Source organism: Vidua macroura, chromosome 1 (assembly GCF_024509145.1).
Source record: "Vidua macroura isolate BioBank_ID:100142 chromosome 1, ASM2450914v1, whole genome shotgun sequence".
Lineage (NCBI taxonomy): Eukaryota > Metazoa > Chordata > Aves > Passeriformes > Viduidae > Vidua > Vidua macroura.
The window spans coordinates 13,154,262-13,181,872 of record NC_071571.1 but is presented as its reverse complement, the minus strand read 5'-3'; the positions used below and the strand labels follow the sequence as shown (position 1 = coordinate 13,181,872).

General features: G+C 45.8%; 2 protein-coding genes across 2 annotated transcripts; one reads left to right on the top strand and one right to left on the bottom strand.

Annotated features, from left to right (window-relative positions):
- The first annotated feature begins 1,034 nt into the window (after window positions 1–1,034).
- GJD4 (gap junction protein delta 4) lies at window positions 1,035–4,970 on the top strand. The gene is made up of 2 exons (XM_053996533.1): window positions 1,035–1,098; window positions 3,781–4,970. Exons 1-2 carry the CDS (start codon window positions 1,035–1,037, stop codon window positions 4,968–4,970), a joined length of 1,254 nt encoding a protein of 417 aa, XP_053852508.1.
- A 17,431-nt stretch (window positions 4,971–22,401) lies between these two features.
- On the bottom strand, window positions 22,402–25,056 carry FZD8 (frizzled class receptor 8). Its single transcript, XM_053995170.1, has one exon. The coding sequence runs from the start codon at window positions 25,054–25,056 to the stop codon at window positions 23,041–23,043; it is 2,016 nt and encodes a 671-aa protein (XP_053851145.1). The 3' UTR covers window positions 22,402–23,040.
- Window positions 25,057–27,611: the final 2,555 nt, after the last annotated feature.

The window sequence follows — 27,611 nt, the reverse complement described above, 5'->3', positions numbered from 1 at the left end:
GTGTCCAGGACATGCTGTGCAGTTGCCTCCTGTTGAGCCCACAGGCATTCTGCTCCAAGTGGAAATTCTCTCCATCACTGCAGAGAGAGAGCTGCTTGCTGTGAGAATGATGGTCAATCACCCTTAAGATCATTTGAGTGAAGTATTAAGCAGGTTCAGCCAAAATATATAAATTAAATATATATATAAATAATTTTATTTATAAAAATATTTAATATTAATATAAATATATATAAATTAAAAATGAGTGACTCATGGCGTCTTGAAAACCAGCCCCACCCTTAGGATTTTTATTTTTTAAAGCTTCTCCTGTTTTTCATCTTGCCTGCGGGGAGGCTCAGCCTGCTGGCTGGCTCAGCACACAGAGGAGAGTTTGGTGTGTCTGTGATTGACAGGGCCATGTCAAGGAGGTTTTGATTTAGAAACCAAGTGGTTTTGGGAAATTTCAATGGAATAGCTTCCAGTGACCTGAACTGAAGTTGTCTTTCAAACACAGGGATGCTCATCCTTTTCTATCCCCTTCTCTTACTCATCTGCAATTCTTGTGGGGAGACAGAGAGGTCTCTGTTATTTCCTGGTCTATGCTATTTTTTCCTCTCTCCCTGTCTTTCACCACTGAAGTATCTCAGCAATGCCAGGAGGCTGGTATGCCCCGGGAGGGTAAGAATAGTCTACAATGGCAGAGATCCCTCCTGCTGTTGTTTGTCCACTTGCAGTTGCCTGGACAGAGGATCCACACAGAGGTAGGAGCAATTGGATCTGACAAGCTAGAGCTTTTGTAGGACAACGTGTTAAAGCCTGAAGAAGATCAACATTCAAAACTAACAGTCCTGTTCAAATCATCAAAATAGTCCTTCATCAACACATTGTTTTGGCTGAGTTCCTGATTTCTGTCCTTGACCATCAACAAAAATGTCTTCTTTTTTACTTCCCTTTTTCTCCCTCCTTTCTTCCCTGTCTAGGAATAATCTCCTTTGGAAATGATAAAACTGTTGGGACATCAGGAGCTGGAAGTGTTTTGAGCCTGCTCAAACATGGAGCACTGGGACTCACTGGGATTTTTGATAGTCACGCTGAACTATAATGTGACTATTGTAGGTAAGTGCTTTAAAAGAGTTCTCTTCTTTCTTTTGCTGCTTCATATCCTGAAGCCACCAAGTGCCCTACTGATAATCAGCCTTAATTTCAGGCTATGGTAAGTTGTTTTCTTGATACCTGATAGAAGAGGTTAATGTATTTATTTTCTTGTTAAACAGATTACTTCTCTCTAATTTTTCCTAAACATTACATAAAATATTCTGGCAAGGTTTTCAAATTTGGGTCTTCTTGATGACAGGGCTTCCTGTCAGCTGGAAGAAGGGATCATGATAAAACAACACAGAAGTAATGCTGAACTTATACCACATAAAGTGAATGGTAGAATGTATGCAACAGCTTGAGTAACAAATTTAAAAAGTTAAAGAAGAAGACATTCTCTTTTACAGGAAGAATTTTGTGGTTACTACCATTGTGGTTAATTATTGCTTTTCATTCTTTATTTTTATTAACAAATAAGGATCATATGCAATTAAAAAAAAAAAACAAACCAAAGCAAAATGCCATTGTTTTTTTCCTTATCTGACTGTTTGCTGTTTATTTTTTACCCCTATTATTTAAATAAGATTCTGTTCCTCTTTCATGGGCTACTTTGAACAAAGTGTGAGCCAGAGAAAAACTTTCAAGGGCCCTTTAAAGAGTCTTTGCCTGCAGCAGTTGCTGTAGTTTCTGCTGTGCACTGCAGGGAGCATCCAGCTGAGCCCCAGCAGGGTTGCAGGAGAGGCTTGTTCTTGTGTGTTAAATCAAAATTGGGTCTTTAGGGACAGGGATGCATGGAGGGGTTATCTCTCAAATGTATGTCACGCTAAACTACTTCCTAAGGAGCCATTGATTTTCCTTAAGCAGTACTCCCTATCGTACATGTTCAAATTAAAAATTGATAGTGAAATAGTGTGTAGTATTTTGAGTCTAATTAACTAATGAGCTTCAAACACTTTGAGGTCCTCACAGGGAAAAAATGCTACCAAAGGATGAAACATGGTTTGCTAAAGATGACAGATTCTGTAGAGTTGGTGTTTCCTATTGACCCATTGTCAAAAAGTGAGTAACAGTACAGCCTGCCAGCAAAGACAGGAAGCTGGAAACACAGCAAAACACAGCAAAACCACCACTACAACTCAGGTGATTAAAGATAAAATGGAAAGGCCTGAATTTATTTACTGTTGGATAATATATTATTTTGCCAGGAGCAGCAGTTTCTCTGATCTCTCATCAACCTTAGATATTCTTCATATTTTTTCACTACAGAGTGCAGTTTTACTGTTCTAGCCCACAATCAAACTACTGGCCACAAATGGTTTTTAGAGGGCACTTGAACTGGATGTTCAGTACAATAACAGGTATCACACGATGTTGTGGAAATATTTGAATATTTTAAATTCACACAAACTACTGGGAAATAGCTTTATGGGAAATACAGAAGAAAATTCTCCAAAGCAACACCCATAAATAGTTGTATATAGAAAAATGCTTTGTGATATGTTTTTTTAAGCTTTTATAGTGTGTATTAGTGCTATTTCACAGATTGCACACAAAACCTTGTGTGCATGTGAGATGTGCATTCACTATTGACTTGAGCTTTTCAGTACATTTCTCAGCCACTAATTCTGTATAATATACTTCTTTAGTCACTGAGTCTTGCTATTTCTCTGCCTGTGTTAACAATTCATGTCTTAACAATACATTAAAACAGAATTAATCTTATAATTCTTTAATGTTGGTTGCCCCCCCTTTTTTTGTTTTCAAACAATTTTTTCCTCTTTTCTTGTAGGGGATTATTAAATTAAATTACTTTTTCAAAACTATATAGGGAATCGGTGACAGGATTCAAAAGGAAACTTGAGAAATTCAAATGCTAAACTGAACTTCAGATGTTGAATATGTGTTTGTACAGAATGCATTTGAATGGTATATCTTTAAGCCTTCCTATCCTGACTAGCCAAAGGTTTTAGATTTTCATAGAATCATAGAGTGGTTTGATAGAAAGGAACTTTAGGTGTGAGTGGAGAAAAGCTGCTCACTGAGGTGAATGAAGGTCGGGAATCATGTCCAAGGTGGGGCAACCAAAGAAGCAGCAGAGAGAAATGTCTGGGGTGCACATTTGCACAAATGCATGTTTGTAGAACACTTTGCATGAGTTTGCTAATAATAAAAATAATAACTAATTAATAGCTTTCTAGTAAGTAGCATTCTAGACACAACAGAGAGATTTAGTCGGCCAAAGTAAACTTTACATGGCCAAGACTAAGAACAAATACTATGTCATGGACCAATCTTTTCTGTCTAGATGAGTTTCATACTGTGTTACCTGAACTGTATTATTGACCTAGGACAAAATTTAGGTGCAGGAACCCAACAACAAGGAAAAACTGAGTGCAATGGATTGTTTAGTCAGTTTTGATCTCTTTTTATCAGAGTGTTTTCATTAGGTTCCAGTTAGCATGGCTTATTGTACGTTTAACTCCTACGTTGTCGAGTCTAGGTGAAGATTATGGAATATGTCAGCTACACATTTTCACTGGATTTTCAGTCCCAGTCAAAAAAAGAAAAAAAAAAAAAATAAAAAGGGAACTAATAAGAGGGGAGACTATTTCTTCAAACGCCTCATGTATAAAAAGAGCATCACTGCATGACCTGACTTCCCTCTCGGGATCTGACTTTTTCTTACCTTTCCTTCTCTTGTAGGGAAGATCTGGCTGATGTTAACAATTCTGCTGCGAATGGCAGTGGTGGTGTTAGCAGGCTACCCCCTGTACCAAGATGAGCAGGAGCGCTTTGTCTGCAACACCCTGCAACCAGGATGTGCCAACGTTTGCTATGACTTGTTCTCTCCCGTGTCTCACTTTAGGTTCTGGCTCATTCAGACCGTGTCTGTCCTGCTGCCCTATGCTGCATTCAGCATTTATGTTTTGCACAAGGTAGCTATGTACATTGTGAGAATGCACTGTGTGGTGCATGGGTGCAAGAGGAACAAGGGTTTATCAAGCCCCAAAGATGTGAAGGAGCTCTGTAGAAGTGCAGTTGTCAATAGAGCAGATTGTGATGCAGACAACCTAAGTGTCCTTAATTTTTCAGGGGCGTATACCATTCATCTTTTTATTAGGACCCTACTTGAGGTTGCCTTTGCAGCTGTGCAATACTTTCTTTTTGGATTTTTTGTTCCTGACCGCTTTTCATGCTACCACTCACCTTGCACAAGCGCTGTTGACTGTTACATCTCCCGTCCCACTGAGAAATCCATCATGATGATTTTCATCTGGGGGGTCAGCAGTCTGTCCTTTCTGCTCAGCCTTGCTGATCTTGTCTGTGCTCTCCAGAGAATGACAGCAAGAAACCAAAAGAACAAGCTGCTGGCAAACCTCTGCACGGACAAGGAGTGCATGATAGATCTTCCCCCAGTCCAGCACAGTAGCTCCTCTCCACCTCCAAATGGGGATGCCCCAGTAGCAAATAGCTGTCAGACCAGTGATGGCTCCTGCTCGCTTCTCCCTGATGAGGAAGAAGAGGCTGTACTTCATCCTGGAGGTGTCCCTCAGCAAAATCCCAGCACTAACCTCAGCAGCAGCAGCAGCAATAAGTGCTGTGTATCAGGAGACCTTGCTGTTAAACAACAGAGCACTGAAGAATCCTTGTGTGCCAGTGACCACCAAGGAACTCCCTGCAGCCAAATGAGACCCAGACTTCAGCAAGACCTCATTAAAGATACTGCCCTGGCTTTGAGACCTCAGATTGAGTTTCCCCTTGGAGTTTCTTCCTCTGTTGTTCAGAGCAAGCTTTTAGGGTTCTACCCTTCAGCTGAGCTAAAAAGCCCTGATGCACAATCAAATTATAGCAGCACAAGCTGCCTGAGGTCAAAAAAGTCCGAATGGGTATAGAAGCCAGAGTGAACACTACGCTGTGACCTTGACAGGGCAAATCATTGCATCACTGAAGAGGCTTCAGGGTGTTTCAGCTGAAGCCCTTGGCTGTGGTTATGCTGCAGAGACACTCTACTCCATTAGAGAAGAAGCAAAAACTTTGGATATGAGTTTGAAAGGTATTACATTAAGAGACATGTTCTTTAGAAAATGTGACATCTTTGTTTTCTGCATGTAGACAATTTAAAAAGGCTGTGGACTGTTGGTGATGTGACTGACCCAGTTTTCCAGTATATGTGAACACTTGTTTACTCTAACCTAGTTTTATTGCAAAAGATTGAGCTTAGCAAAGGTATGTTGTCTACTCTCAGAAGCCTAACTTATCTCCTCATACTAAATTCTCAAAGCTCACTCTAAGACAGGATGCTCAAGAAGAAGATTAGCCAGTGAATAAAATAAAAACACTGTTTTGTGGAAAAGTGTTAATTTTTAAAACCCCTGGATCCTATTGCTTGAAGGCAATACCTCTCCCAGCTAGCAGTGGCAGGGCAGTACCTTTCTCTGACACTGATGCCAGCTGCAGTCTGCCCACACCTGAGATATTCAACTATAGCACCTTCCAGTACCTAGAGGGGCCTAAAGGAAAGCCAGAGACAGACTTTCTACAAGGGCATGTAGTGATAGGACAAGGAGGAATTGCTTCAAACTGAAGTAGGGTAGGTTTAGATTAGATGCAAAGAGACATTTTTTTTGTTTGATGGTGGTGAGGCAGTGGAAGAGTTTGCCCAGAGAAACTGTGGGTGTCCTGGATGTCCCATCCCTGGAGGTGTTCAAAGTCAGGTTGGATGGAGCTTTGAGCAATCTGGTTTTGTGGAAAGTGTCTCTGCCTATGGCAGAGATCTTTAATGTCCCTTCCACCCCAAACCATTCTATGAAAGACAATAACCTCCAAAACAGAGTGGCTGCATCCACATTAGCTGTTGGGCATGGTCCTGTGCTTGAGAACTTCTCAGGAGACAACAAGGAGGTGTGAGCTGCAAGGGTGTCAGGGAGTGCTCCAGCAGCTTGACAGGGACTGAGTAGCGATGCCCCTGCTCTGGCTCCACTGACACATCTACAGGGTGTTACTTCTCAGCCTTAAATAGTCACAGTGGGCTCTCAATTTCAGGAGGTGGGAATGAGTCACATGACTGTTTTAGGGGTCTGTAAAGGTGAGTCACTTTCTAGATATACCTATTTCTCCCACAATATGATTATCTGAGACCTGGGTTTAGGGAAAATGGTTTCTACCCTGAAAGAAGGATATAGTCTCAATGTCTCTATCAAAGTGCTCGCCCTCTTTGTCTGACAGACTTATAATGCTAATAATTTGAAAACATGTCTAAATTGAGTGAATCACAGAAGATTTTATTACAATTACACTTTGTGCTTTCCTTGTGTTAATTCTGTTGCATTTGCATAAGCGTGGTCCAGCACTACAGCACTGCAGTGCATGAGATGAATTTTCTTTTAGCTACAAGTCAGCGGGGTTTGACGGTTGCACATACCTGCAGATCATCAGTGGGAGTGGATGTGGATGAGCATGTACCCAGAGAAATGTGCTGGTGGTAGTGTCTTATAAAACAAATTATTCCAAGGGTGTCAAGAACTGGTATTTGTAGGTCCTGCTTGGTGCTGGAGTAGCTACGATGCTGTTTAGACCAGGCCCAGGTCTAGTCTTGCTCTTGGGCTGCCATGTAACAAGTTTCAGTAATAACTCAAGGGCTGGCTCCCATGTGCAGGGCATGAAGGGACAACAGCTTTCACAGTCTACCTTTTCTCTCCTATGGGTGCAGAAGTCTTCAAGACAGGCTTATCTCACCTGTGTATTATTGCTCACATGTATAAGGTAAAGACTAGCAATTATCCCTTCTCTTCTGTATTCCCCCAAAATTAGGCAGCTTAATAGGGAGATAGAACTGCTCTTGGGGTCAGGAGCAAAGTACTTTGGGATCCTGAGGTAGGCTACAGGCATTTTTAACTACTACCTTCTAAGTAAGGTTTTCCTCTCCATTAGCTCTGTTTGTTTCTTTTATTGTGCATGCTTGTTGTGTGATTTGTCATTTCCAGGGTAGAAGCAGCATTAATTATTAAACTTATCATAGGCAGAAAAACATTAAATATTTAAACTTCTCGTCCTCCAAAGCCTCTTTAATGGGGTCTGTGCTGATTACACATGCCCTGACAAAACATTTCAACAATGAAATATTTTATGATGCATTGCATCTTCTCAGATGTGAGAAGGAATGCAAGGAGCAAAAGTGGATTCAGTCTATTGCATATATCCCACGGTGTGAGATATAAATAGGGCAGGAAAAATAATAAATGCATTGTGGCTGGACACAGTTTGGGTTTTTTCTCTCTGGTTAGACATTTTTTAGTGACTGAAGAGTCTCATTTGAAATTGGAAAGATCCTCTTTGTGTTTGAAATGGAAAGTGAAATTAGTGGATGTCTTCATTTGTCTGCAGAGACTGTAGCCTTTGGGTTGTGCTGCATCTCTGCAAACCTGACTGATTTTGGGACTTGTGGGTCCATTGAAACATAATTCAGAGTCAGTGTAATAAGCACTTAATGTGTTTATAAAAACTGCACATTAAAAGAGAAAAATTTGGTATGGAATTTTCCCTGGGGAGTGAATATAAACCTCTGACATCAACAACCTGCTCCTAGGGCAATGACTCAGCGTCTTTTACTACTATTTCTCCAAGTCACATTTATTAATTACAAAGATGCAACAGGGTCAGCTGATTTGTCAGCAAGGGAAGAAGTGTAAAGGAAGTTTGAACTGTTGTGAACTTCCATAGCTCAATGAAATTAAAAGCGATGGTTGGGAGGGACATCCACAGTGGGGAGAAGAAAAAAGCAAAAAAAGATCTGCTTGAAAAAACAAAGAAGATCAGCTGTAATTTCCCCTTGTACTCAATATCACCGAATGTGGTGGTGCTATAGGCATGTCTAGATGTCTTAGAGTGAGAAAAGAACTGATGGAAGTGATGCAAAGAAGCAGCAAGGCTTTCTGCTTTTAAAACAAAAATTTAGTCTTTTAAACACATGCATTGTTTTGTAAGTCCTTCCAGAAATTATTGCATACTCAGAAAAATGTTACAAAAGGTTCTTATTATGTTTAATGATGTGTCTTTAAATAATTTCTTAACTTATATACTTCAGAAAAGCATTTCAGAGATGGGTTGAAAGCACAGTACTCCTCAAACTGCCCTCAGGAAGCCTTGTCTTGTGCTCAAAGTGCAGGTGTCACTTGCCCCATGAAGTGGCTTTATGGAACAATACAGAAGATATATATATATATTTTTTTTTTCTCATCCAGCCTCATGTGGTGCTGACCATGAGATTATACAGGAAGAATTGAGCTCCCTCGAAATAAGAGTTGGAACTGATCCAAAAATCTAGGATAAAATAGTTTTCACATAAGAAATAAAATTTTTTTTGGAAAATGATAAAATATCTTAAAAATGCTTTTTTTTTCTTAGTACCTTCAGTTGCACTTCAATAGCAATTCTCTTGCTAAATAAGTATGTAGTAGGCAGCTGGAGACAGAGTTTTCATGTTTTTTATGCAGCAAAATAAAGTATCACTGGAAGTTTCTGCAGCATGAACATGATTGAAAGAAAAAAAATCAATTTTGTTACCTCTAACTAAAGTATATTTAAATTTTTCTCTAAACAATTTTTTTTCAATTTTATTTTGTTTTGTAATATATTTTTAAATATCAAAGTAAAAACCAAACTAGTTTAGAAGCCAAGTTTCAGTCAGTTATAATCACTTTATCTTCTTCTTGCACTTTTTAGGTTGGGTCACTTTGATTTACTCTCAGCAGCATAACAGAAAACTGTGACTCTCTCTATTCTCTTGTGAAAGACACTGTAGACAGGTGTCTAGGGAATGTATAATTTCCTGTCAGCAGCAGTTGTTCTCCATGAATATCTCAGTTCAGCCCAGAATAAGTGTTAAATCTGAAGTTAGCAATGTAGAGATTTCCTCAATGTATTCTTTCAAGTTATTATCTGCCCTTACATGATACATCATTATTTCAATTATTAGCTTTCTAAAATAAATCCTTAAAGAGCATATTAATTGGGTATAATATTATTGTAATGTATTTCATTATTAGAGTGGAGAACAGATAAATTGTTACTGTTTGTAATATTTTAGGACAATAAAGAAATACATCTCAAAAAATAGGCCAGTGGAGTAGTTCAAAAGATTGTTCTTTAACTGCTGTCTTTTGATCTGCTTTTAATAGCCTGATGTTCTCCACTGACAGAGAAGTAATTTTACAACACAATGTCTTACATTGTAATTGAGTTGCTAAAATGTTCTGCAGATTAGATGGTCTCTGCTCACTCATAGCCTGAACTCTTGGCCTGTGATACCCAGCAATGCCAGTTCTGAAAGATGAGTTCACCAAGGCAGAAATCTGATCAGAATGTATCAACTGCATCTCTATGTTAAAATTATCCCGTGTCCATGTAGCTAGATTATAATCACAATCTGCTTCACTAGCTTCTGATTCTCCCACTTTACTGTTTCCTTCCATTTGGTTTGGCAGGCAGGAGGTCCCAGGCCATCTCCACAGCTGTAGTTTATTCATGGGAGTGCACACCCAGTGCTAAGTCCGAGAACAGTTTTAGAATCCTGTGCTGTTCACGCTGCTGTGGAAATGCCAGGAGGTAGAGAGCTGTCTCCAATTCAGTGTCTGCAGGTAACACTTTATGTTGAGTACTGGATTAGCTTTGAAAAGGTTGCACTGATGAGCAATTTACTGAGTGAGGATGATGGGACATTTTGAGCTTGTTGTTAGAAACTGAGGTTTATATATGGTGCTCTCAAGAACAATGGGGGATTTGGGCTCAGCTATCAGAAGTAATTTCCTTCATTTCTGGCTTTCCTATGTGAGTAGCATCTATTTTGCCAGTGAGACTTTTGGCACCACGGCATTTTCTGGCACTGAAAATGTTAGTTTTAGAAAAGAAATAACAATAATGGAAATAAACAGGAGATTTTGACCTAGCAAAATAAATTTTTGCATTTCCCCCTGTGATGACTTGCCTTTTCCTTGCACTGAAGATAGGCGGTTTTTTTTTTTTTTAAGAGAAACCAGGATAAGATGCTTTCAGAGCCCCACTTGTCCTGACAAATTAAACACCCACTTAGACACCCACTCCTTCTGCTCATTTCTCTATGAGTCAGTGTGAGTGATTCTTACTTCTGACAGACAATATACAGTGCAATGAGCTCTTTCTTTCTGGCACAAACTTTAAAGCTCTGTGCTATCTTTGGAGGTCTAGTGGAGCTATTCAAAGGTAGGCAGATGAACAACTTGTGTGCATTGGCTAACAAATCCAAGCTTTTTTCTTTTTCAGCAAGCCTCTTTGTAAAGCATTTCTCTGAAACATAAATAAGGAATATCTGTAACACAGTTTACCAATTGTGATGCATTGACAGATACCTGTTTGTCTGGGTTCACCAGAAGCTTTCACATATAACTTGATGACTTGATGGGACCTAATCTTGGAATGACTGGAGAAAAGCACAGGATTTGTATTGCAGTCCCACTTTGGTCTCCCATCAGTCACTCAGAGCTGATCCCACAGACTATCAACCTTTGAAATTTACAAGGTGACCTGATATTAAGGAATGGTCCAAACATAAATATCTTTTTTTGTAATATAGATAGATAGACAGACATGGTAACAATCCACCTCATGGGCTGGAGTTACATGAAACAGAGCTACTTCAATTTAGAATAAATCAATCCTAATTTTCAGAGCTTATAGCAATAGACTTTGGAATGTGCAGATAAATAGGAACTATTTTCTTCAAATTACCCATATCTGAGAAATATATTCCATGACTTTTACACAGAAATATTGACAACCCCTTAGAATAATAGTCTTATGTTCCCTATTTACTTAGCCCTCTGTACTTCAGCAAAAATCCTTAAAATAGTATGGGGGGGGCAAGAGGGAAGGAGTCAGAGGTTGGTTAAAACATCCAAACAGTTGCTTTATTTATACATGAAGTTCCTGAAATATTCCTACAAGGCTCATTTCCAGAAACAACTTGGCTCAGCACACTTTATCTTCTGAGAAGTTTTCCTACAAATTAAAAGCAAAGGCTTAAACAAAACATTTAGGTTGCTTATTTCTGTTGATATGCTCATTGATATCCATCAATAATATTCTTGTGTAGAACCTGGGATTCAACTCACTAGAGCCTGGACACCAGGTCAGCTGAAATATAGTCCCACACTGCTTCTGACACACAAATTCTATACAAATTCTGACCCGATTTGGGAGTATGCGCAAGCATCATAAGAATAGTCCAGCTGGGGCACCAAAATACAGCTTTCATGTCTCTCCAGTCCCTACAGAGCTGCCCTCTGCATCCCTCAGGCAGCCTGCAGGCCCTGCCAATACAGACTGAACACCTTGAACTCTGAGGAGTTCTGCTGATGAGAATTTGGTAGATCACTTGAAGCTAATCCCGTGCTATAGGGTTGCATTGAGAAACTGTGGCAAAGCTAAGGCCAGACAGGGCAACTGTTTATTACAATTGTAAGCACAAGTCTGTGGCTGCAAAGTTAACTACAGATAAATTTATTTGGACTGAAGGATCATCAAGATCTTCCTCAAAAATGGACTATACAAAGCATATCATGAGGGTGTGAGTGCCTCAGCACCTGACAAGAGCTAACCCACCATCTCAGGGAGCATTGAGCTCTCTTGGTGGAGTGTTCCATGGAATTTCCATGTTAGTGTCCATGTTAATGTTTGCAGGAATCAGTTTGTAAAGAGGAAGTGCTGGTAAGTGCCAGCTAATCCCCATTTTGCCAGTGCCTTTATGTTCTCTCTGCCTTGATGCCAGGTGGGCTCTCTTGGTGCAGAAGGCTGTGTTTGTTCAGTGCACCAGCTGCCAGCACACACCTCAAAAAGCAGCAAGGTACAGCCTCCACCATTCACCCAGGAGCACCACTTCCATCGTTTCCAGGATCTTTGGCAGCATGTTTCCAAAATATGAGCTGGGACTTGGTTGGCAAATTGTCTTTGTTGCTGTATCTGACTGATCCAGCCCACCAGCAGAATAGTCCACAAAGCAACTGAAGAGGCAAGATCCTGCTATGAAGGGTGACACAGGAAAGGGGAAAAATGTGATAAATGTGTAAATGAAGATGATGTGCATCATCTTTAGCTGCATACAAAGCATTCCTTGCTTTTTTCTCCTCTTTGCCTGACTGGATCCATCTCCTCCTCCATGTTATGCTAGTATGCTGGGACAAGCTGAGCACCCTTGAGGCAATGGAAGACGCCAACTCATGGTAAATCCATTTTCCAGAAAGTACTCTCTTGCTTTGTCATGGCCTTGGCAGTCACTCTTACACTGGTGATAGTTTTTGTCTGTCCAGAACTGTCTCCCAGCATTTTTTGTGACTAACAGAGGTCAGGTGGTGACTTTGGGGAAGATGGTTCCCATTTGTACCTGGGTACCTGGCAATTTGAAGGGAATGCCACCAGCACTGGTGGTTGTGGTGATGACATGTAATGCAGGTCACAGGAAACTGAGGAAAAGCTGCTCTGCTTGCAGCCATGGGTCTTTTGCAGCTATGGGGTTGGCTTAATTGACCAGGCTTTTAACTGAGAGAAAAACCTTTGCAAAAGCTGCTTTAGACAGTCAATACAGGCCAAGAAGCTTTACTGGCAGAAAACCTGACCAGCGAGGTCTGGGAACATGAGCATGTTTTTGGAAGCTCTGTTGTATTGGTTTCCCCATTAGAATGAGTTTGCATTGTTAGGACTGTGCCAGCTGTGCGAGCTCTCAGGCAGGCAGCTGTCAGTTGTGCTTGGAGACTGGTCTCAAAGAACAGAGGGACCTTTGTCCTTCTCTTGAAGATTTATGTAGCATTTAGGTCCAAACTCCTGGTGGCTTTAGTCTGAAGAGGTCTATAGCTGGGAAGACTTTACATTGCCTTGGCTATTTTTCCTAAAATATAAAACAATTGTGGCTCACTGTCAGGCACCAAGTTCCCTTAAGCCCCAGTCAGTGCACACCAGGAGCCAGAGTCCCATCTGTCAAACGCCCACTGATGGACAGGAGGATGGAGAACTTGTGGGTGTTTTTCTGAGAGTGAGTGCTTCCTCTTGGCTGCCAGTGCTGTGTAAAGATGGAAGATTTACAGCCCACAGATCTGGTGCGCATTCAAGTCTGGTCCCTGGCCCAGGCTGAACCCCCGTTGCCTTCCTTCTCCCCTCTGCCATAAGATATTGGTGAGCTGGTGCTGGCTTTTGGAGAAGGTAGGAGGCTTCCACACTAAATACCAGGGCTAGGACAGTTCTCAGACAGTGTCTGAAAATGCCAGGCGCAGGTATAAGACCTTCATTCCTGATAGTTTTTTGCTCTTTAGCAGTACTTAGCAAGCTGAGTTACAAAAGATTTTGTTTCAGGAAACATTAGGTTGAAGCATGCTACTATGTTATTTGAACATATTTGCTGCTCTCTAGAGGAGGTGATGGAACTTGCATGATTTAAGGATACATGGTTATGTACATTAAGTGATCCTAAAATTTGGATAAATGAAGAAAATTTCAAAAAGGAGGAAAACTGAATTAAAAAATAGCCTCTCAAAAATTTGTCAGGAAATGAAGCAACAGCAAGACAAAACTTAGAGAATAGAGAAGTTAATATACCATAAAGAGGTAGAAGAAAGCATGTGGGGGACTACCAAAAGACGTGATATTAAAATAACATCTTTTCAATAAATTATGGTTATACTGAATAAATTATTATTATACCAATCAGAGGCCTTATCAAGAACAACACTCCCCTGTCCAAATCCTTAGCAGACAAGGTAGAGAGTGCTTTTAAGGGGTCAAAGAGGTCAGAGCAGTGGCTAAGAAGAAATCTCTCTACAGAACAATCAAAATTATACATTGTGCCAGCTTGTACAAAGACATGAAAGAGCACAGCAAATAATGTAAAACTTGAGCAAATAGCAATTAAAGAACCCTTCAGCAAGAAAATATTGAAATCTTGCAACAGAGATGACAGAAATAATAATCAGCCTCTTTTGGGAGGGTTCAGCTCAAGGTTAAGACACCTATGCTTTATCACATAGCTGTGAGGTCGATGTCAATAGTTCCACCACTCTTTGAGGAGATCTGGTCAAATCCAGATCTCCACTGCAGTAAGTTGTCCACAAAAGTATCCCATGTTGCTAGAGCAGCCAGAGGTTAACTGAGATATTCACCTCTTTCTTTCAGACATGACAGAAATTACAGGAGACCCATGCTCGTTTGGAGAGGCAGGTAGAGACTGGATAGGAATCTCCAGGATCACCTGGAGCCCATGTCTGAGCAACTGAATTGAGGTTCACAAGTAACTTAGAGTCCAGATTCTGCTTCTATGACCTACTGACAACATTTCTAATACTCCATTGATTACAATAAGAGTTCATAAAATGCCTTACTTTAAAAAAAAACTATACTGAAATATTTACCTTTATTTACACATCCTAGCCTTGAGATGAACCTCAGCCTTCACCTAAACATGGCACTTGGAGCGAGAGGGGTGGAGGGAGGAGGGAAAAAAAAACATATGATAATGCTGAGAAATATTTCAGCAGTGATAACAGCTAGAGAAGCACTACTATAGAGGATGTTACCTTTCAACAAACATGATACTGGTTTTTATTCAACAAAAGAGACACAGAAAGCTAAGCTGGGAGAACAGTATTGCTGCTGACCTGGAATAGTATATGATGCCAAACATTTTCACAGTAGAATTATTTAGAAAAGAGCAAAAAAGACAAAAATCACTCTGGTCATACAATCCATAGATTTCAAAAAGACATTTTGCAAGCCACCACCACAACACTCCACAATCTTCTAAAATGCAAAAAGAAAAATTGACACTAGAGTCTGACTTCCATAAGTACAGTCAATATGGCCACATGGTCATACAGCTCTTTGAATTCTCATGTGCGCTGTTGCGAAAGACTTATTTGAGAGAAGTGCATAAAAGAAGTGTTGTATTTCCAGAGGAATGTGGTAGGAAATGTAAATACACAGCTGGAGCAATGCTTCTATAGAAATAAAAAGATTGTCCAGTGTTGACAGAGACAGATGATCTCTTAGTATCAGGAAAACACAGTTGCATCAGAATCTGCCACTTCAGCCATTACTTTAAAAGACAAGACATTTAGAGGTAGACACATTTTATTTTAGCAGATATTATAAAAAAAGTTTGCTCTGCCCAACGTTAGTGGCCATTGTCTGGAAACAAAAAATGGCAGGTGTTTCTTAAAAGCAATACTCTTACTTTTCTCAAAGACCAAATATATTATTACTAAATGTAAAACAACTTATCACTTTCCTTCCAAGAGACTGAAATTATCTATATAACACCTTATATTCAAAAGCTTCCATAATTTAGTTGAGATGAAACCAACAGAGAGTCTGTAAAAGTTGCTGTATGCACATTATTTACTTTCAGCTTCCACAGATTGTTCACTGTTGGTTTTGGACCTTACAGAAAATTCTATCCAGAATAATTTTCCATTAACTTCTTCTAAGACAAACAGAAATATGCACTTTAAAAAAATATTCTTGTCTACTCTATTTTCCCAGAAGGAGTTATATTTGAAAGCACTGTGTAAATTCATGGGTTAAGCCCTAATTCAGAAAAGCACCCTTGTTCAGGAAAACATTTATGTACATGCTTACTTTAAGTATCTTACAAAATCTCACTGAAATCAATGGGACTTTGGCATGCACTTAAATAGCCCTTACCACCCTACATGCTTATGATCCACTTCTATTCAAGAAAGCAATCAAGCACAAGTTTCTGAACCAGGATCTAAAGGTATTCTGTGAAAACCATTTCTATTCCAAGCTCTACTAATAAATTAGGTTTTTTGTGATTTTGCTTTTTTTTTTCATTAAGAATGTATAACGTGAATGTGCTTTGCTTCATTTTAAGCTGCAATGGCCCATTTTATGTACTGCTTGTTAAATCAGATTCTAATGATTCTTTCCCTCATGCAAATCTTTCCTCTCATTCATGGATTGTATTTAAATTCTGCTCAGCTTGTATTCATGATGCCTTGTCAGTGATTTGCATTGCTCTGATGCATTTGCCCTGGTTGCACCCCTCACTCACTTTGGCTTGAGAACATAGAAGCCATAAATAACTCTTTAGCTGCTAAAAACAACACACACAATTCTTGTACACTAATGAGCTCGAGGATGGCAGCAATGAAGCTCCATGTGGGTCTCCGTGGTTTCCTGATCTGGCTGTTCCTAATGCCCTGCTCTATGTCCTGGAAAACTAAGGTTTTATAACTTATTATAGCAAAATTCCTTCCCTCTAATATATAGAGTTTTGCGAGAAAGTAACTTCAGTTTAAACCCCACAATGATAAATGTGCTTTCCACCCCACAGTTTTGGAGAGAGAAAGCCCTGCAGAGTGGCTGCAGCTCCGGATGGCAGCGATGTACAGAACACACAGTGCCCAAAGCTGCACAGCCTGCACGGGAAACATTTCCCCCTCCTTTCCTAAAAAATTTCACTCTGTTCCCTCCCTACATCTGGTCAGAAAGCTAAAGCGAGTAATTTGTTTCCTAAGCCAGATGGCTACATTTTCTAATTTACATTGAAAGAGAGCATTTAGATTTCAACCACTGAGAAATTATGAAGGTATCGTGTCTCAAACACATTTTGAATCAAGTCTCTTCGTAGCATGAAAATTATTCTTTCTAATTTCAGAAGATGTGAAAATGGGGCATTCTGATTGTAAGTTTATTTTTTGAAAAAAAGTCAAGTAGAAAAAGATAATTGCAGACTAACACTTCTTTGTGAAGTATGTCACGTATAATTATCAATGACAGAAGTTTGGAGTTTGGAGTTTAACTAATGCATTTAAAGCACACCTGAAAGCATCTAACAAGTCACACGTAAGGCAAAACTGATGGGATAAGAGCCCTTTTTTAATGCAACATATTAAAGAAGTCAGTGTTCAAGAGAAATAGCCCAGCTTTCTCCTTTATAATACATTAGGCATCTACAGGAATGTGGCCGCATCTCTCTGACTAAATTTCTCTTTTCTTGGAAAGTTGGATTTTAGGAAAGAGCGTCTTAGTTCTATATTCTGCTCTGCTTGTCGCAGCGGTGGTGAGCCCTGCCCAGAGGGTGTCAGCAGTGGTGTGCGGGGTCAGCGCAGGGAGCGGCGGCTGCCATCTCCCCTGCGCGGCCCCGCTGCGCTCCGCGGAGAGGAGAAGCTCCGGAAAGGGGGGCAAAGCGGGAAACCTGCGGGAGCAGGAGCGGTGGAAGGGGCTGGCGCTGGAATTCCCGGTCTCCCCAGCGGAGGGCACTGCGGGATGGCGAGCGCTGGGGCCGCCGGGCTCCCGCATCCCGCTCCCGCCGCTGTGCCCGCACGCCCCTCCGCCTGCCGGATCCCTAGCCCGGTGCAACTCCAGAAGTGCCGTAAACCTTCTTCTCCGTACCCGCCTGTCGTCGGGAATGGGAAGAATGAGCAATTTTCCTCCAGTGCTGTACAAGCCGATTTCGCTCAGCCCTGCTGCATCCATGGCCCCTTGTGTTCGGGCGGCGGCAGATTCGGAGCGTGCCTGGCAAACCTGGGCACCCCGGGCATGGGGCTGTGGCCTCTGGGGGTCTGCGGGGACACAGGTGTGAGAAAGTGCTCGTCAAATGGAGCTGTACTGAGCACACAGAGCAGAGTCAGGAGATCCAGGTTTTTCTCCTAGACTCGCATTTAGGTTTCATTAGCCTGGGTATTATTAGTGCAATTTCTGTCTCACAAGAAGAAATTTGGCTATTAAGTCACAAGTGAATGTAAAGTGATTTAAGATCACAGATAAGAGCCTAGTAGGAGTGAAGAAGTGTTATCTCAGCCTTCAAAAAGCTTGGTTCAGCATTTGACCTTAGGAACTAGTTTCTGAGCTGATTTGACTATCCTTAGTCACCTCAGATTGTTGCTCCACATTTTAATACCAGACACTAGTTATTTCCATACCACCATAGCATTTATTATGTGTGATCTTTTCTGCTGAACTAGTGAAACTCATATACCTGATTACAGTAATGATGAGCAGTTATAAAACTTAAATAAATAGAGCTGTCTGAAGATTTCTAATTGAGTTCTCTTCAAGACTGCCTAGAACTCATCATGGCCACATGCTGGGACCCTACCTTGTTTAATGTTTTTTTCTTTGGACTGACATTTTCAGATCTCTTTATTCTTCTTAGTCTCATCCTATTGTTTCCAGGGTGACCTTTGTTGCCCAGCCTCTTTAATTCTAGGGAGAGATGTGTTATTCTTTCCATACCATCCAGTTCTGGTATGCAGGACAAAAAAAGAGGGAACATGGCCAGGATGGGTAATGGAGAGACATTGCTCTTCACTCCCTTCCCTGTTGGGCCAGAAGCTGCATTGACCATGGTGTGTGGGAGTGGAAGTGTGTGCCTGGAGAAACACAGGCTGTGTGGCTCTGGAATGGGGTGCAGGAGCAGGGCATGCTACAGGCAGGTTGTAACAGGCACTTTGGAGACTGGCTGTGATTCCACAAGCTGGTTTGACTGGTCCACACTGAGCTTTCCTCCAGCAAGGTGAGTTTTCATTCCAGGAGCATCTTTTGTCATTTTTCAGTGTACATTATTACTAGTTCTCTGTTCCCTCACATTAGGTGGCTATACCATGTAAAATGTTATATTTTTATTGCTTAAGAGGGTTAAATTACTGTGCAGGCTAGGTTTGGCTTTTGCACTGCATGCAGTACTTGTGACATAAGTGTGTGGAGCACCAGCACTGGGATCAAGAAGTGGTGTTGTATTGAATTTTTTATTTCAAAGTAGAGCTGGGATTCTCCCAAGGTCTTTCTTTCTTTCTTTCTCACTAGCTAATGATTCCTTTTTAAATTTGGGCATTTTGCCTTATCTCCCAGTACTGGTTTCCTCTTGTAAAAAACTGCTGTTGCTTTCTTCTACAAGCCACTTTCTGGTGTCTAGAGATGCGTCCTCCTGAGGGAACCTGGAAAAAGCCCAGGCTCTGAAGCTGGGGTGAAAACATTGTGGGTAATGTATGCACAGAGGCACCCCTGCCTCCAGTTTTTCTACCCCACCTGGGACAGCTTTGAGCACCCTAATATTTTAATATTGTGTAAGAAAGGAGAAACACTCCTTATGTGCCAGTCTAAGCCTTCCCAGAAAGCATGGTCACATTTGTGTTATTACAATATATGAGAATTTCCTAATTCCTTCTTTTCTCAAAGCCCCTTCCCAACCAAATGATTGATTATCAAAGCTTCAGGGACTTCTCCTGCACAGGGAAAACTTTGGAGCACACTTCCAGCTAGCTCCCAGGGACTGAGCAGCAGGGCTCAGGGGATGTACCATGTCCCTGCTGAGGCTCTGCAGCACACCTGCACTGCTGTGCCTCCATTTAAGAAGCCTACCAAAAGCTAGGCCAGCTCTCTGGGAGGCTGTAGGGTTTTTTAGTTTTTGCAGCAGGAGAAGAAAGATCTGTAAGATTTCCTTTCTGAAGCAGGAGCATGTAAATTAAGGAAAGGTCCTGGAAAAAAAAAAAAAAAGGAGAAAAAAATTAAAAAAAGAAGAGAGTTCTCTAAAGGTATCTTGCTTATTAGAGAAGAAAAAAAATCCCAAACCTTGTTTTTCTGATAATTTGGTAATTTTTTCTGCTAATTTGCCTGAACAGAGAAGTTTGGCCTTTCTGTGGAAGGCTTTCAGCTGCCTTTATCCAGCCCCCCAAATGCTGCCATATAAGTTGTGCTGTGGGCCACATCAGTGACAGTAAAACTTTCCCTTAGCTCTCTGGAGCCAGTGCGTGTGGGTGCTGCCCCAGCCCACGGATGAGCCTATGCCAGCAGAGGGATGCTGATGGCACTCCTGCTCTGCAGGCCAGGGCTTGGGCCATGGGTCTCCTTGGGCTGTTTTCAGTACCTCTCTGGCATATTTACGGAGAAGGTAGTTTATCACCAGATCTTGAAAATTAACATGTCATTTCTGTCACCTCACCAATACTTTTTGGATCTTCATAGCAAATTTAACCTTAAAGTTTGATAAAGGGCATCCTAATAATGTGAAGTTCATTGTAGTTGTGGATTTTTATTTTTCATGTACCTAAATGCCTTGCTGTTGGTGTTTCTGATTGTTTTTCCCTATCTACAAATTTTATGCTGACTCACAAAAATCTGCAGTTCTAAGTTAGCTTCTTTAGCTCCATTTCCTCAGGTTTGTGTCTCTAGCGATTTTAATTTTGCCTCATTTTCATTTGTTTAACCTTTGCATTATTACTCAGTCACTTCCAAAGCAGGCATCTTGTTTACCTGGCTAGCTCTGTGACCCCTTTTTTTTAGTTTACCTGTAGCACCTCTCAGCTCATTCTGGAGGAGGTTAAGCCAAAGGGCTACTTCTTTCTTTTACTAGAAGTGCTTTTATCTCAGTGCTAGCAAACTGCACCAGCAGCCTGAGAGAGACCTATCTAAATAAATTCTCAGAAAAGAGTTGTGACTACCTCTCCTCTGTCTTCCTTGCTAGAACCTGGTGGAGGGGAAGGAACTCAGATTTTTATCTGCAGAACTGATTGTGCTATGTGGGTCTTCCCCATCAGGAAGACCTGACAGCTGGGAAAAGTGCCACGTTGATTTAATAACAACCATGAAAAAATGTTTCCAGCAATATAGAAAAATAGTATGGCCCTTTCAACTTACAGCTATGCCAATATTCTGATGCTGGTCAATTGGGGCATAAATAGGTACCATGTATAAATCCCAGTGGAATTTCCTTTGTATTTAAGAAGTTAAAATTATTTTTCCCATTAAAGAATTAGGAGCATTTTAAAATACTCCTTTTCATGTTCCTGGCAACTTTGTAGAAGTGGGGTCTATTAAGTCAGGAGATCTTTGAAAGGGACACCATAATCAAGTCAGTGCTCAATGAAACAAGGTTTTTCCCACAAATCATGACTGATATCTGCATCATTAGTAGGGTAGCTGCCCATCTCTTATCATGATTGGCAGGTTAATAAGGGACCTGGGGCTATCTTTTCACTGCTAGCACACAACCTAACCAATTGCTTTTAAATGATTGCTAATTTGACAGAATATAAGCAGAAGATGCAAAAATATCTGGAGTAATGTCTAATGCAGTTTTTACTCCTGGTATTCTGAGGGCTCTCATTTTAGAAAACAGATTAGAATGTTAGTTAATAGATTTTAATTTTTTTTTGGACACTCAGTAAAGAAAATCTTGTAGTTCTTTGGTTCAATTAGGACCAAAAGAGAAGGGAGTTTTGTAATGCAATTGTCCTGTAAAGGAAAATGTTTTAAATTGGGGAGATTATGTGAGCAGACCACCTGTAGGGCATTCATAGCTCTTTTCTATAATGCTCCAAGCCATGCCTTGCTGCCTGCAGTCTGGCTAACAATGCAGGGAAAAGCTGTTTAAAAGGCTGTTCTCCCTTTTCCCTCTGGTGTTCACTAACTGTTACAAGTCTTCCTCTTAAAATAAAAAAAAAAAAAAAAAGTCCCATGTCCCTTTAATTGAAGAACTTTAAGGCTCCATGGTGGCCAATTGGTCTGCAACAAGAGGAACCAGGCAGCAGGGAAAGAAACTTCAGACTATACATCACGTTTGGTGAAGAGAAAAGATCAAAGTTTTCCCAAACTCAAAAGAAACCAAGTTCCCTACAGATTAACCCTATTCATTTAGCTCCTCTTAAAGGAATGATGTTCTGAGCCACTGGGCAGACAGGTAAAAAGTTCAACAATTGCCAAAGCATTCTTCTGTTAATTCAACAGCCTTCTGCTCAAATAAATTAGCTTACTCCTGACAGAAGAACAATACCTTTTCTCTTGAAAAAGGACCATATTTGATATACAAAAGTTAAGATGTTAGTTTAATCTGTTAAGAAGAGATTGATCTAACAAATCTCAACTCACTGTTCCACCATAGTACATGAGCTATGAATTTAAAACATTAACTTTTTACACTTCAGTATGCATCCTAGGAAAGGCAGGTGCTTACAGAAGTGTATACAACAGATATGAGAGGAGGGTGTGCACATTCCTAAAATAACACCCGTTTTAAAAGGATACTTAACATGCCATGGGAGCCTCTTTTGTAAAGGCTCAAAGACACCATCATCTTTCAAAAAGGAAAGAAGTATGGTAAAGCACCTCCCAGTTTTGGCAAACACTTTTTCAGAACAACTTGTTGAATGATTTGTTTTCTTGTGTCTACACATCTCACTTCTTTAACAGGTAATGACTGGAGCATGAATGTAGTTCAGTTTATGGAACTACCTAAAGATACAGCAGCTGGAATAACAAGGGCAGGGGGAGCAGAAAAGCTTGAAAAAGTCATTTATCAAAAGTCATTTTATTGACAAAATAGAATACTCATATTTGCTCTTACAGGGGTAGCCTCTAAATTTTTACAAAAAAATTTACAGACTGTATAGCTTTGGATATATACATATTTTACACATCTGTACAAGGTAACAAATAATTATATAAATACATCCTTTAATGTAGGAAACCCGTATTTAGCTGGGGTGTATAATTAAGACATTTTTTGATTCAGTCAATATTGTAAGGCATTTGCCTGGTCACCCACATCCCAAAAACCTGCAGTCCCCAGCAGACTCCCACCTCAGGACGGGGGGAGGAAGACCCTCTCTCCCATGAGTAAAGAGCTGCTCTTAGTCCAGAGTGATTCAGAAGCTGCTGTGCCTTGCCCTCTGCAAGACACGGGTGAGCCTCTACCCTCCTCTGCCAGCAAAATAATAAGCTGGCTCCTTGAAGTACATGCTCCCTGCATATGAATGGAGGGGAAGGAGGAGGGGGTTGGAGCCTGGGGCCTCTGCCAGCTGCATTGTTCTATACAAGCTGTGGCTAATAAGGACCATTAGGGGTTCATTAATGGCACCAAACAGTGAGGAGGCATTTTAGGCAGGCCAGTGTCCCTCAATCCCTAACCTTTGGCCTCTTTCCCCCTCCTCACACTTGAGACAGGGGCATCTGCTTGGGATAGGAGACAGAGCTGGCGGTGCCTGATCTCCACGTCAGGCCGGTGCTGACATCGCTGTAGAGTGAGCCACCACCTCCGGCCCCAAGTCCTCCTGCCGTGGTGATTACTGCCTGTCCACCTGCTCCTGCCCCTGTGCTCCCAGCCACAGCAGCACCTTTGCTGGCCCAGCAGCAGCGAGTGCAGAGGGCCCTCCAGGATTCGAGGGTCTTGCCAGACCAGACCCAGACACCAGAAGTGATGCCCACCACCAGGCACATGAAGTACTTGAGCATGAAGACGGCATAGTCAGGGCGGCGGGCCTGGTCAGGCTGCTGGTCTCGCAGGCAGGGGCAGTTGTGCGTGGCCTCCCAGCGGGGCCGGTTGTGCTGCTCGTAGAAGAGGCAGGCAACCACGCTGGCAGCTGGCACGGTGTAGAGCACAGTGAAGAGTCCCAGGCGTATCATCAGCTTCTCCAACTTGTGGGTCTTGGTGGGGCCACCCTGCTGCTTGATGACGCTGCGGATACGGAAGAGCGAGACGAAGCCAGCGAGCAGGAACATGGAGCCGATGGCCAAGTAGATGAGCAGAGGTGCCAGCACAAAGCCCCGTAAGTTCTCCAGGCTCTGGTTGCCCACGTAGCAGATGCCAGCCACGGGGTCCCCGTCCACAGAACTGAGTGCCAGCACAGCGATGGACTTGACGCTGGGGAGCAGCCAGGCGGCCAGGTGGAAATACTGTGCGTAGCCGGCGATGGCCTCGTTGCCCCATTTCATGCCTGCCGCCAGGAACCAGGTGAGGGAGAGGATGACCCACCAGATGGAGCTGGCCATGCCGAAGAAGTAGACGAGCAGGAAGACCACGGTGCACAGCGCCGGGCCGGTGCTCTCGTACCGCACGTGCTCGGCCACCGCCAGCTCCGGCTGCAGCTCGGCCGCGCCGCCCGCCGCGCCGCGCCCCCCCGCCGCCGCCGCCCCCGCAGCCGCGCCGCCGCCGGCCCCCGCCGCCCCGGCCCCCGCGCCGCCCGCGCCCGCCCCGCCGCTGCACGCCACCTTCTCGTGCCCCGCCACCAGCCGCACCAGGTAGCCCAGGGACACGAAGAGGTAGCAGGCGGCCAGGAAGATGATGGGGCGCTCGGGATACTTGAAGCGCTCCATGTCGATGAGGAAGGTGGAGACGGTGGCGAAGGTGGAGAGGAAGCAGAGCACGGACCAGAGCCCGATCCAGAAGGCGGTGAAGGCGCGCTCGTCGGGGCTGAAGTAGGGGTTGTGGCAGGGCAGGGCGCAGTTGGCGATCTGCCCCGTCTTGACGCGGTTGTAGAGCGGGTGCCGCTCGCTGGACACCGACACCATGGGCGCCCGGCACTGGCAGCCCGGTTCGCAGGGCGGCGGCGGCCGCGGCTTGCGCGGAGCCTCGGCCGGCGGGGCGGCGGCGGCGGGGGGCGCCTTGGCGGGGGTGCCGGGCTTGGAGCCGCGGAACGGGGGCTTGGCGGGCGGCGGCGCGGCCGTGGTGAGGTCCGTGCGGTTGTAGTCCATACAGAGCGTGTCCGGGCTGCCCTGCTCGGGGAGGCGGTCGCAGCGCATCCTGTCGGGCCAGGCGAAGCCGTACTGGCGCATGAGCGGGGCGCAGCCGGCCTTGGCCCGCTCGCAGACGCTGCGGCAGGGCGGCAGCGGCTTCTTGTAGTCCTCCAGGCAGATGGGGGTGTACATGCTGCAGAGGAAGAAGCGCAGGTCGCTGGAGCACTGGATCTCCACCAGCGGCCAGAACTGGTGCACCTCCAGCCCGGCCTCGTCCTGCGTGTCGTGGTTGAACTGGTTGGGCATGTAGGTGTAGTTGTAGCCGATGCCCTTGCAGAGCGGCACGGTGATCTCCTGGCACGACAGCTCCTTTGCCGAGGAGGAGGAGGAGGACGCGGCGGCGGCGGCCGAGGCGGCGGCGCAGCCGGCGCGCTGCAGCAGGGACAGGGCGGCGAGCAGCGAGGTGATTTCCAACAGGTAACTCCACTCCATGCTCGGCGGCGCGCGGGCGGCGGCCCCGGCTCCTCTCCCGTCCCGCTCAGCAGCCGCAGGGAGCGCGGCGCCACAGCACCCCCCCGCCCCGGCTACCCCCGGGGGGGCGGAGGGCGGCCCCTCCGTGCCGGTCGCAGGTGAGAGGTCTCGCAGCCCCCGCCGGACTCCGTCGTCCGCGGGGCACCCGGTGAGGGGGAGACCCCACTCGGCGCCGGAGGATGGGGGTCGGCTCACGGGAGGCCCCTCAGCCGCCGTCGCATCGCTCCCCGCGGGGTCGGTTTCGCAGGGGAAGGCGCAGCTCCTCTCGCCGCTGCTCCAGCGCCGGCCGGGCACGGGGTGGCGGCGGCAGAGAAGTTTCGCCGGCAGCCCCCGGGTGGCGCGGTGAAGAAGGCTGAGGCGTCCCGGGGACCAGGCGGTGCCGGGCTCCCACCGCCCCGAGCGGGCGGGCAGCGGCGGGGCCGGAGCTGGGGAGGCCGGAGCAGCTCCTTCTGCCGCCCGCCCGAGCGCACGGCTCCGCGGGTGACCGCCAGCCGGCCGGTCCTCGCCCTGCGCTGGGTCCCTCTCCGGCTGCCCGGCGCCCCGGCCGCGATCGCGCCACCTGAGCCGCGGGTCGAGCGCGGCAGCGCCTCCGCCAACTTCTCGCTCTCCGGCCCCGGCAGCGGCGCTCCGGCCGCCCCGCTCTCATGAATATTTATAGCGAGTGCCGCCAGGCCCCGCCCCCGCCGCATCGCCCGCCTATCAGCCGCGCTCGGGCGGGACGCGGGGGGCGGGCCCCGGGGCTCCTTAAGGTGGAGCCGGTGGCGGACTGTGGCGGTGGTGGGCGCTTCTGGGTCGCAGCGGCTGCGGGGACGTGGCGGTGTTTGTTCGGCCCCTGTCCGTGCGGAGACGCGCGGCTCTGCACCGTGGTGCGCGGGCTGCGGCAGCCATGCACCGACCCGGGCTGCGCAGGGGACCTCTGTCCCTAAGGGCTCCCGGCCAAGCCGTAGTCACCGCAGCTGCAGTTTAAGTAGCGCTCGGGGCTGTCTCGGAAGGGGTTTCGTATCACCTCGTTGCTGCCCGAGGGATTCGCCGCCCGTACCAGTGTGCGCGCTGCCCCATCCCCTTGCACGTGTTGGTGACGGGGGTGGGAGCGCGGCGAAGCCGGGGATCCCGGCAGCACCGCAGCCGACACCCGGCCCCGCCGCCCCGGCTGCCCACGCCCCCGGCCCCGGCGCGGAGCTCCGAACAACGCGCGGTGCAAGCGCAGCGCTGGATGCTCTGCCCGGGGCCGGGGTCACAGCGTGTGACGGGTGACATGGGGACCCGCGAGGCGCGGACAGCCGCGGGTCGCGGCTCTCGCCGGGGCGTACTCAGGCGGTGCCGTAGGCGCACCCCGGCCGGCGCCGGCAGCTCCCGGTGGGACGGCGGGGAGCAGCCCCGCGCCCCGGCAGGTGGACACTCGGTTCCAAGCTGGGCAAGGACACGGCCGTAGCTCGGCGGCCGGCGCTGGGCGCACGCTACCCGCGGGACGGGTGGCCACTGACCCACAGCCCCGGGACAGCGCCGGGAGGCCGGTCCTGGCACGGCCGCGGCTCCCGAGCGCCCGCGCCAGCCCGGCGCCGCGGCGGTGACTCGCCGAGGAGCCGCCTGCAGGCGCCCAGAGCGGCGTGTCCCGCCCGGGCCGGCAGAGGAGCCATCGGCGGCTGCATGCCCGCTCGGCCGCCGCCGCCCCGCGCTGTGGAGCTCCCCCCGCCCTCCACTCCGGGGGACCGCGGGTCGGCCGCGAGAGGAGTCGCCGCTTTTCTCCGCTCCGCGGCGGGGAGGGGGGCGGGCGGGAGTACCGGTGGCCCCGCCGTAGCCAGACCACCTTAAGGGGAGCGGCGGCGGCGGGAGCGGGCTGCGAGCGCGGCGGGGCCGTCCCGGGGGGTTGTCGCGCTCCCGGGACGGGGCGTTTGTTTGTTAATTGAGGCGCTGCTGCGCCTGGCGCTCGCGCGGCGCTCCCGCTGCGGCCCTAATGACTGGAACCGCGGGAACGCGGCGGGGCCCGTCTGCCGGCGGCGGGAATCGTGTGATTCGCGGGGAGTCACACGGAGAGAAGCGGGGCCGGGGGGGAGCGAGCCCGCCCCGGGGGGCGGTGCGGGGCGCCCGAGGAGGAAATGGAACGCGTGAGGCCAAACAAGGAACAATCCCCGGGTTGTTGGCTGAGCCAACAGGCTGCTGTCGCCGTGTGAGCGAACGCGCGGATTACCCCGTTAGGAGGAAATGGGCGATGATGGGGCGATAAACTCGCCCGCTGTGTAAGGACAATTGATTTGCAATTGACCGAGCGCCGCTCCCGACCCCGGCGCCCAGCCCAGGTCGCACGGGACTGGGAAGCTCTCGGGGGCCGCGCTCCTCCGCGTGCTCGGATTGTGGAATCGGTCCCGCTGTTACAAACACGGTGCTGTTTCTGACCACAATCAGAACTTTTCCAAAAGTAGCAGGTGGTTATTTTAGCGCTAATTTAGTTAACACCATTGTGGAAAGTGTTGCGAGATCGAACAATGCCCGATGAAGAAAACGTCTGGCACAGGACT

Bases quoted from the DNA above. Each gene is read 5' to 3' on its own strand.
- GJD4 (XM_053996533.1), top strand. From the start codon at position 1,035: ATGGAGCACTGGGACTCACTGGGATTTTTGATAGTCACGCTGAACTAT. The intron at 1,099-3,780 runs GTAAGTGCTTTA...CTTCTCTTGTAG, and splicing joins CTATAATGTGACTATTGTAG to GGAAGATCTGGCTGATGTTA.
- FZD8 (XM_053995170.1), bottom strand. From the start codon at position 25,056: ATGGAGTGGAGTTACCTGTTGGAAATCACCTCGCTGCTCGCCGCCCTG.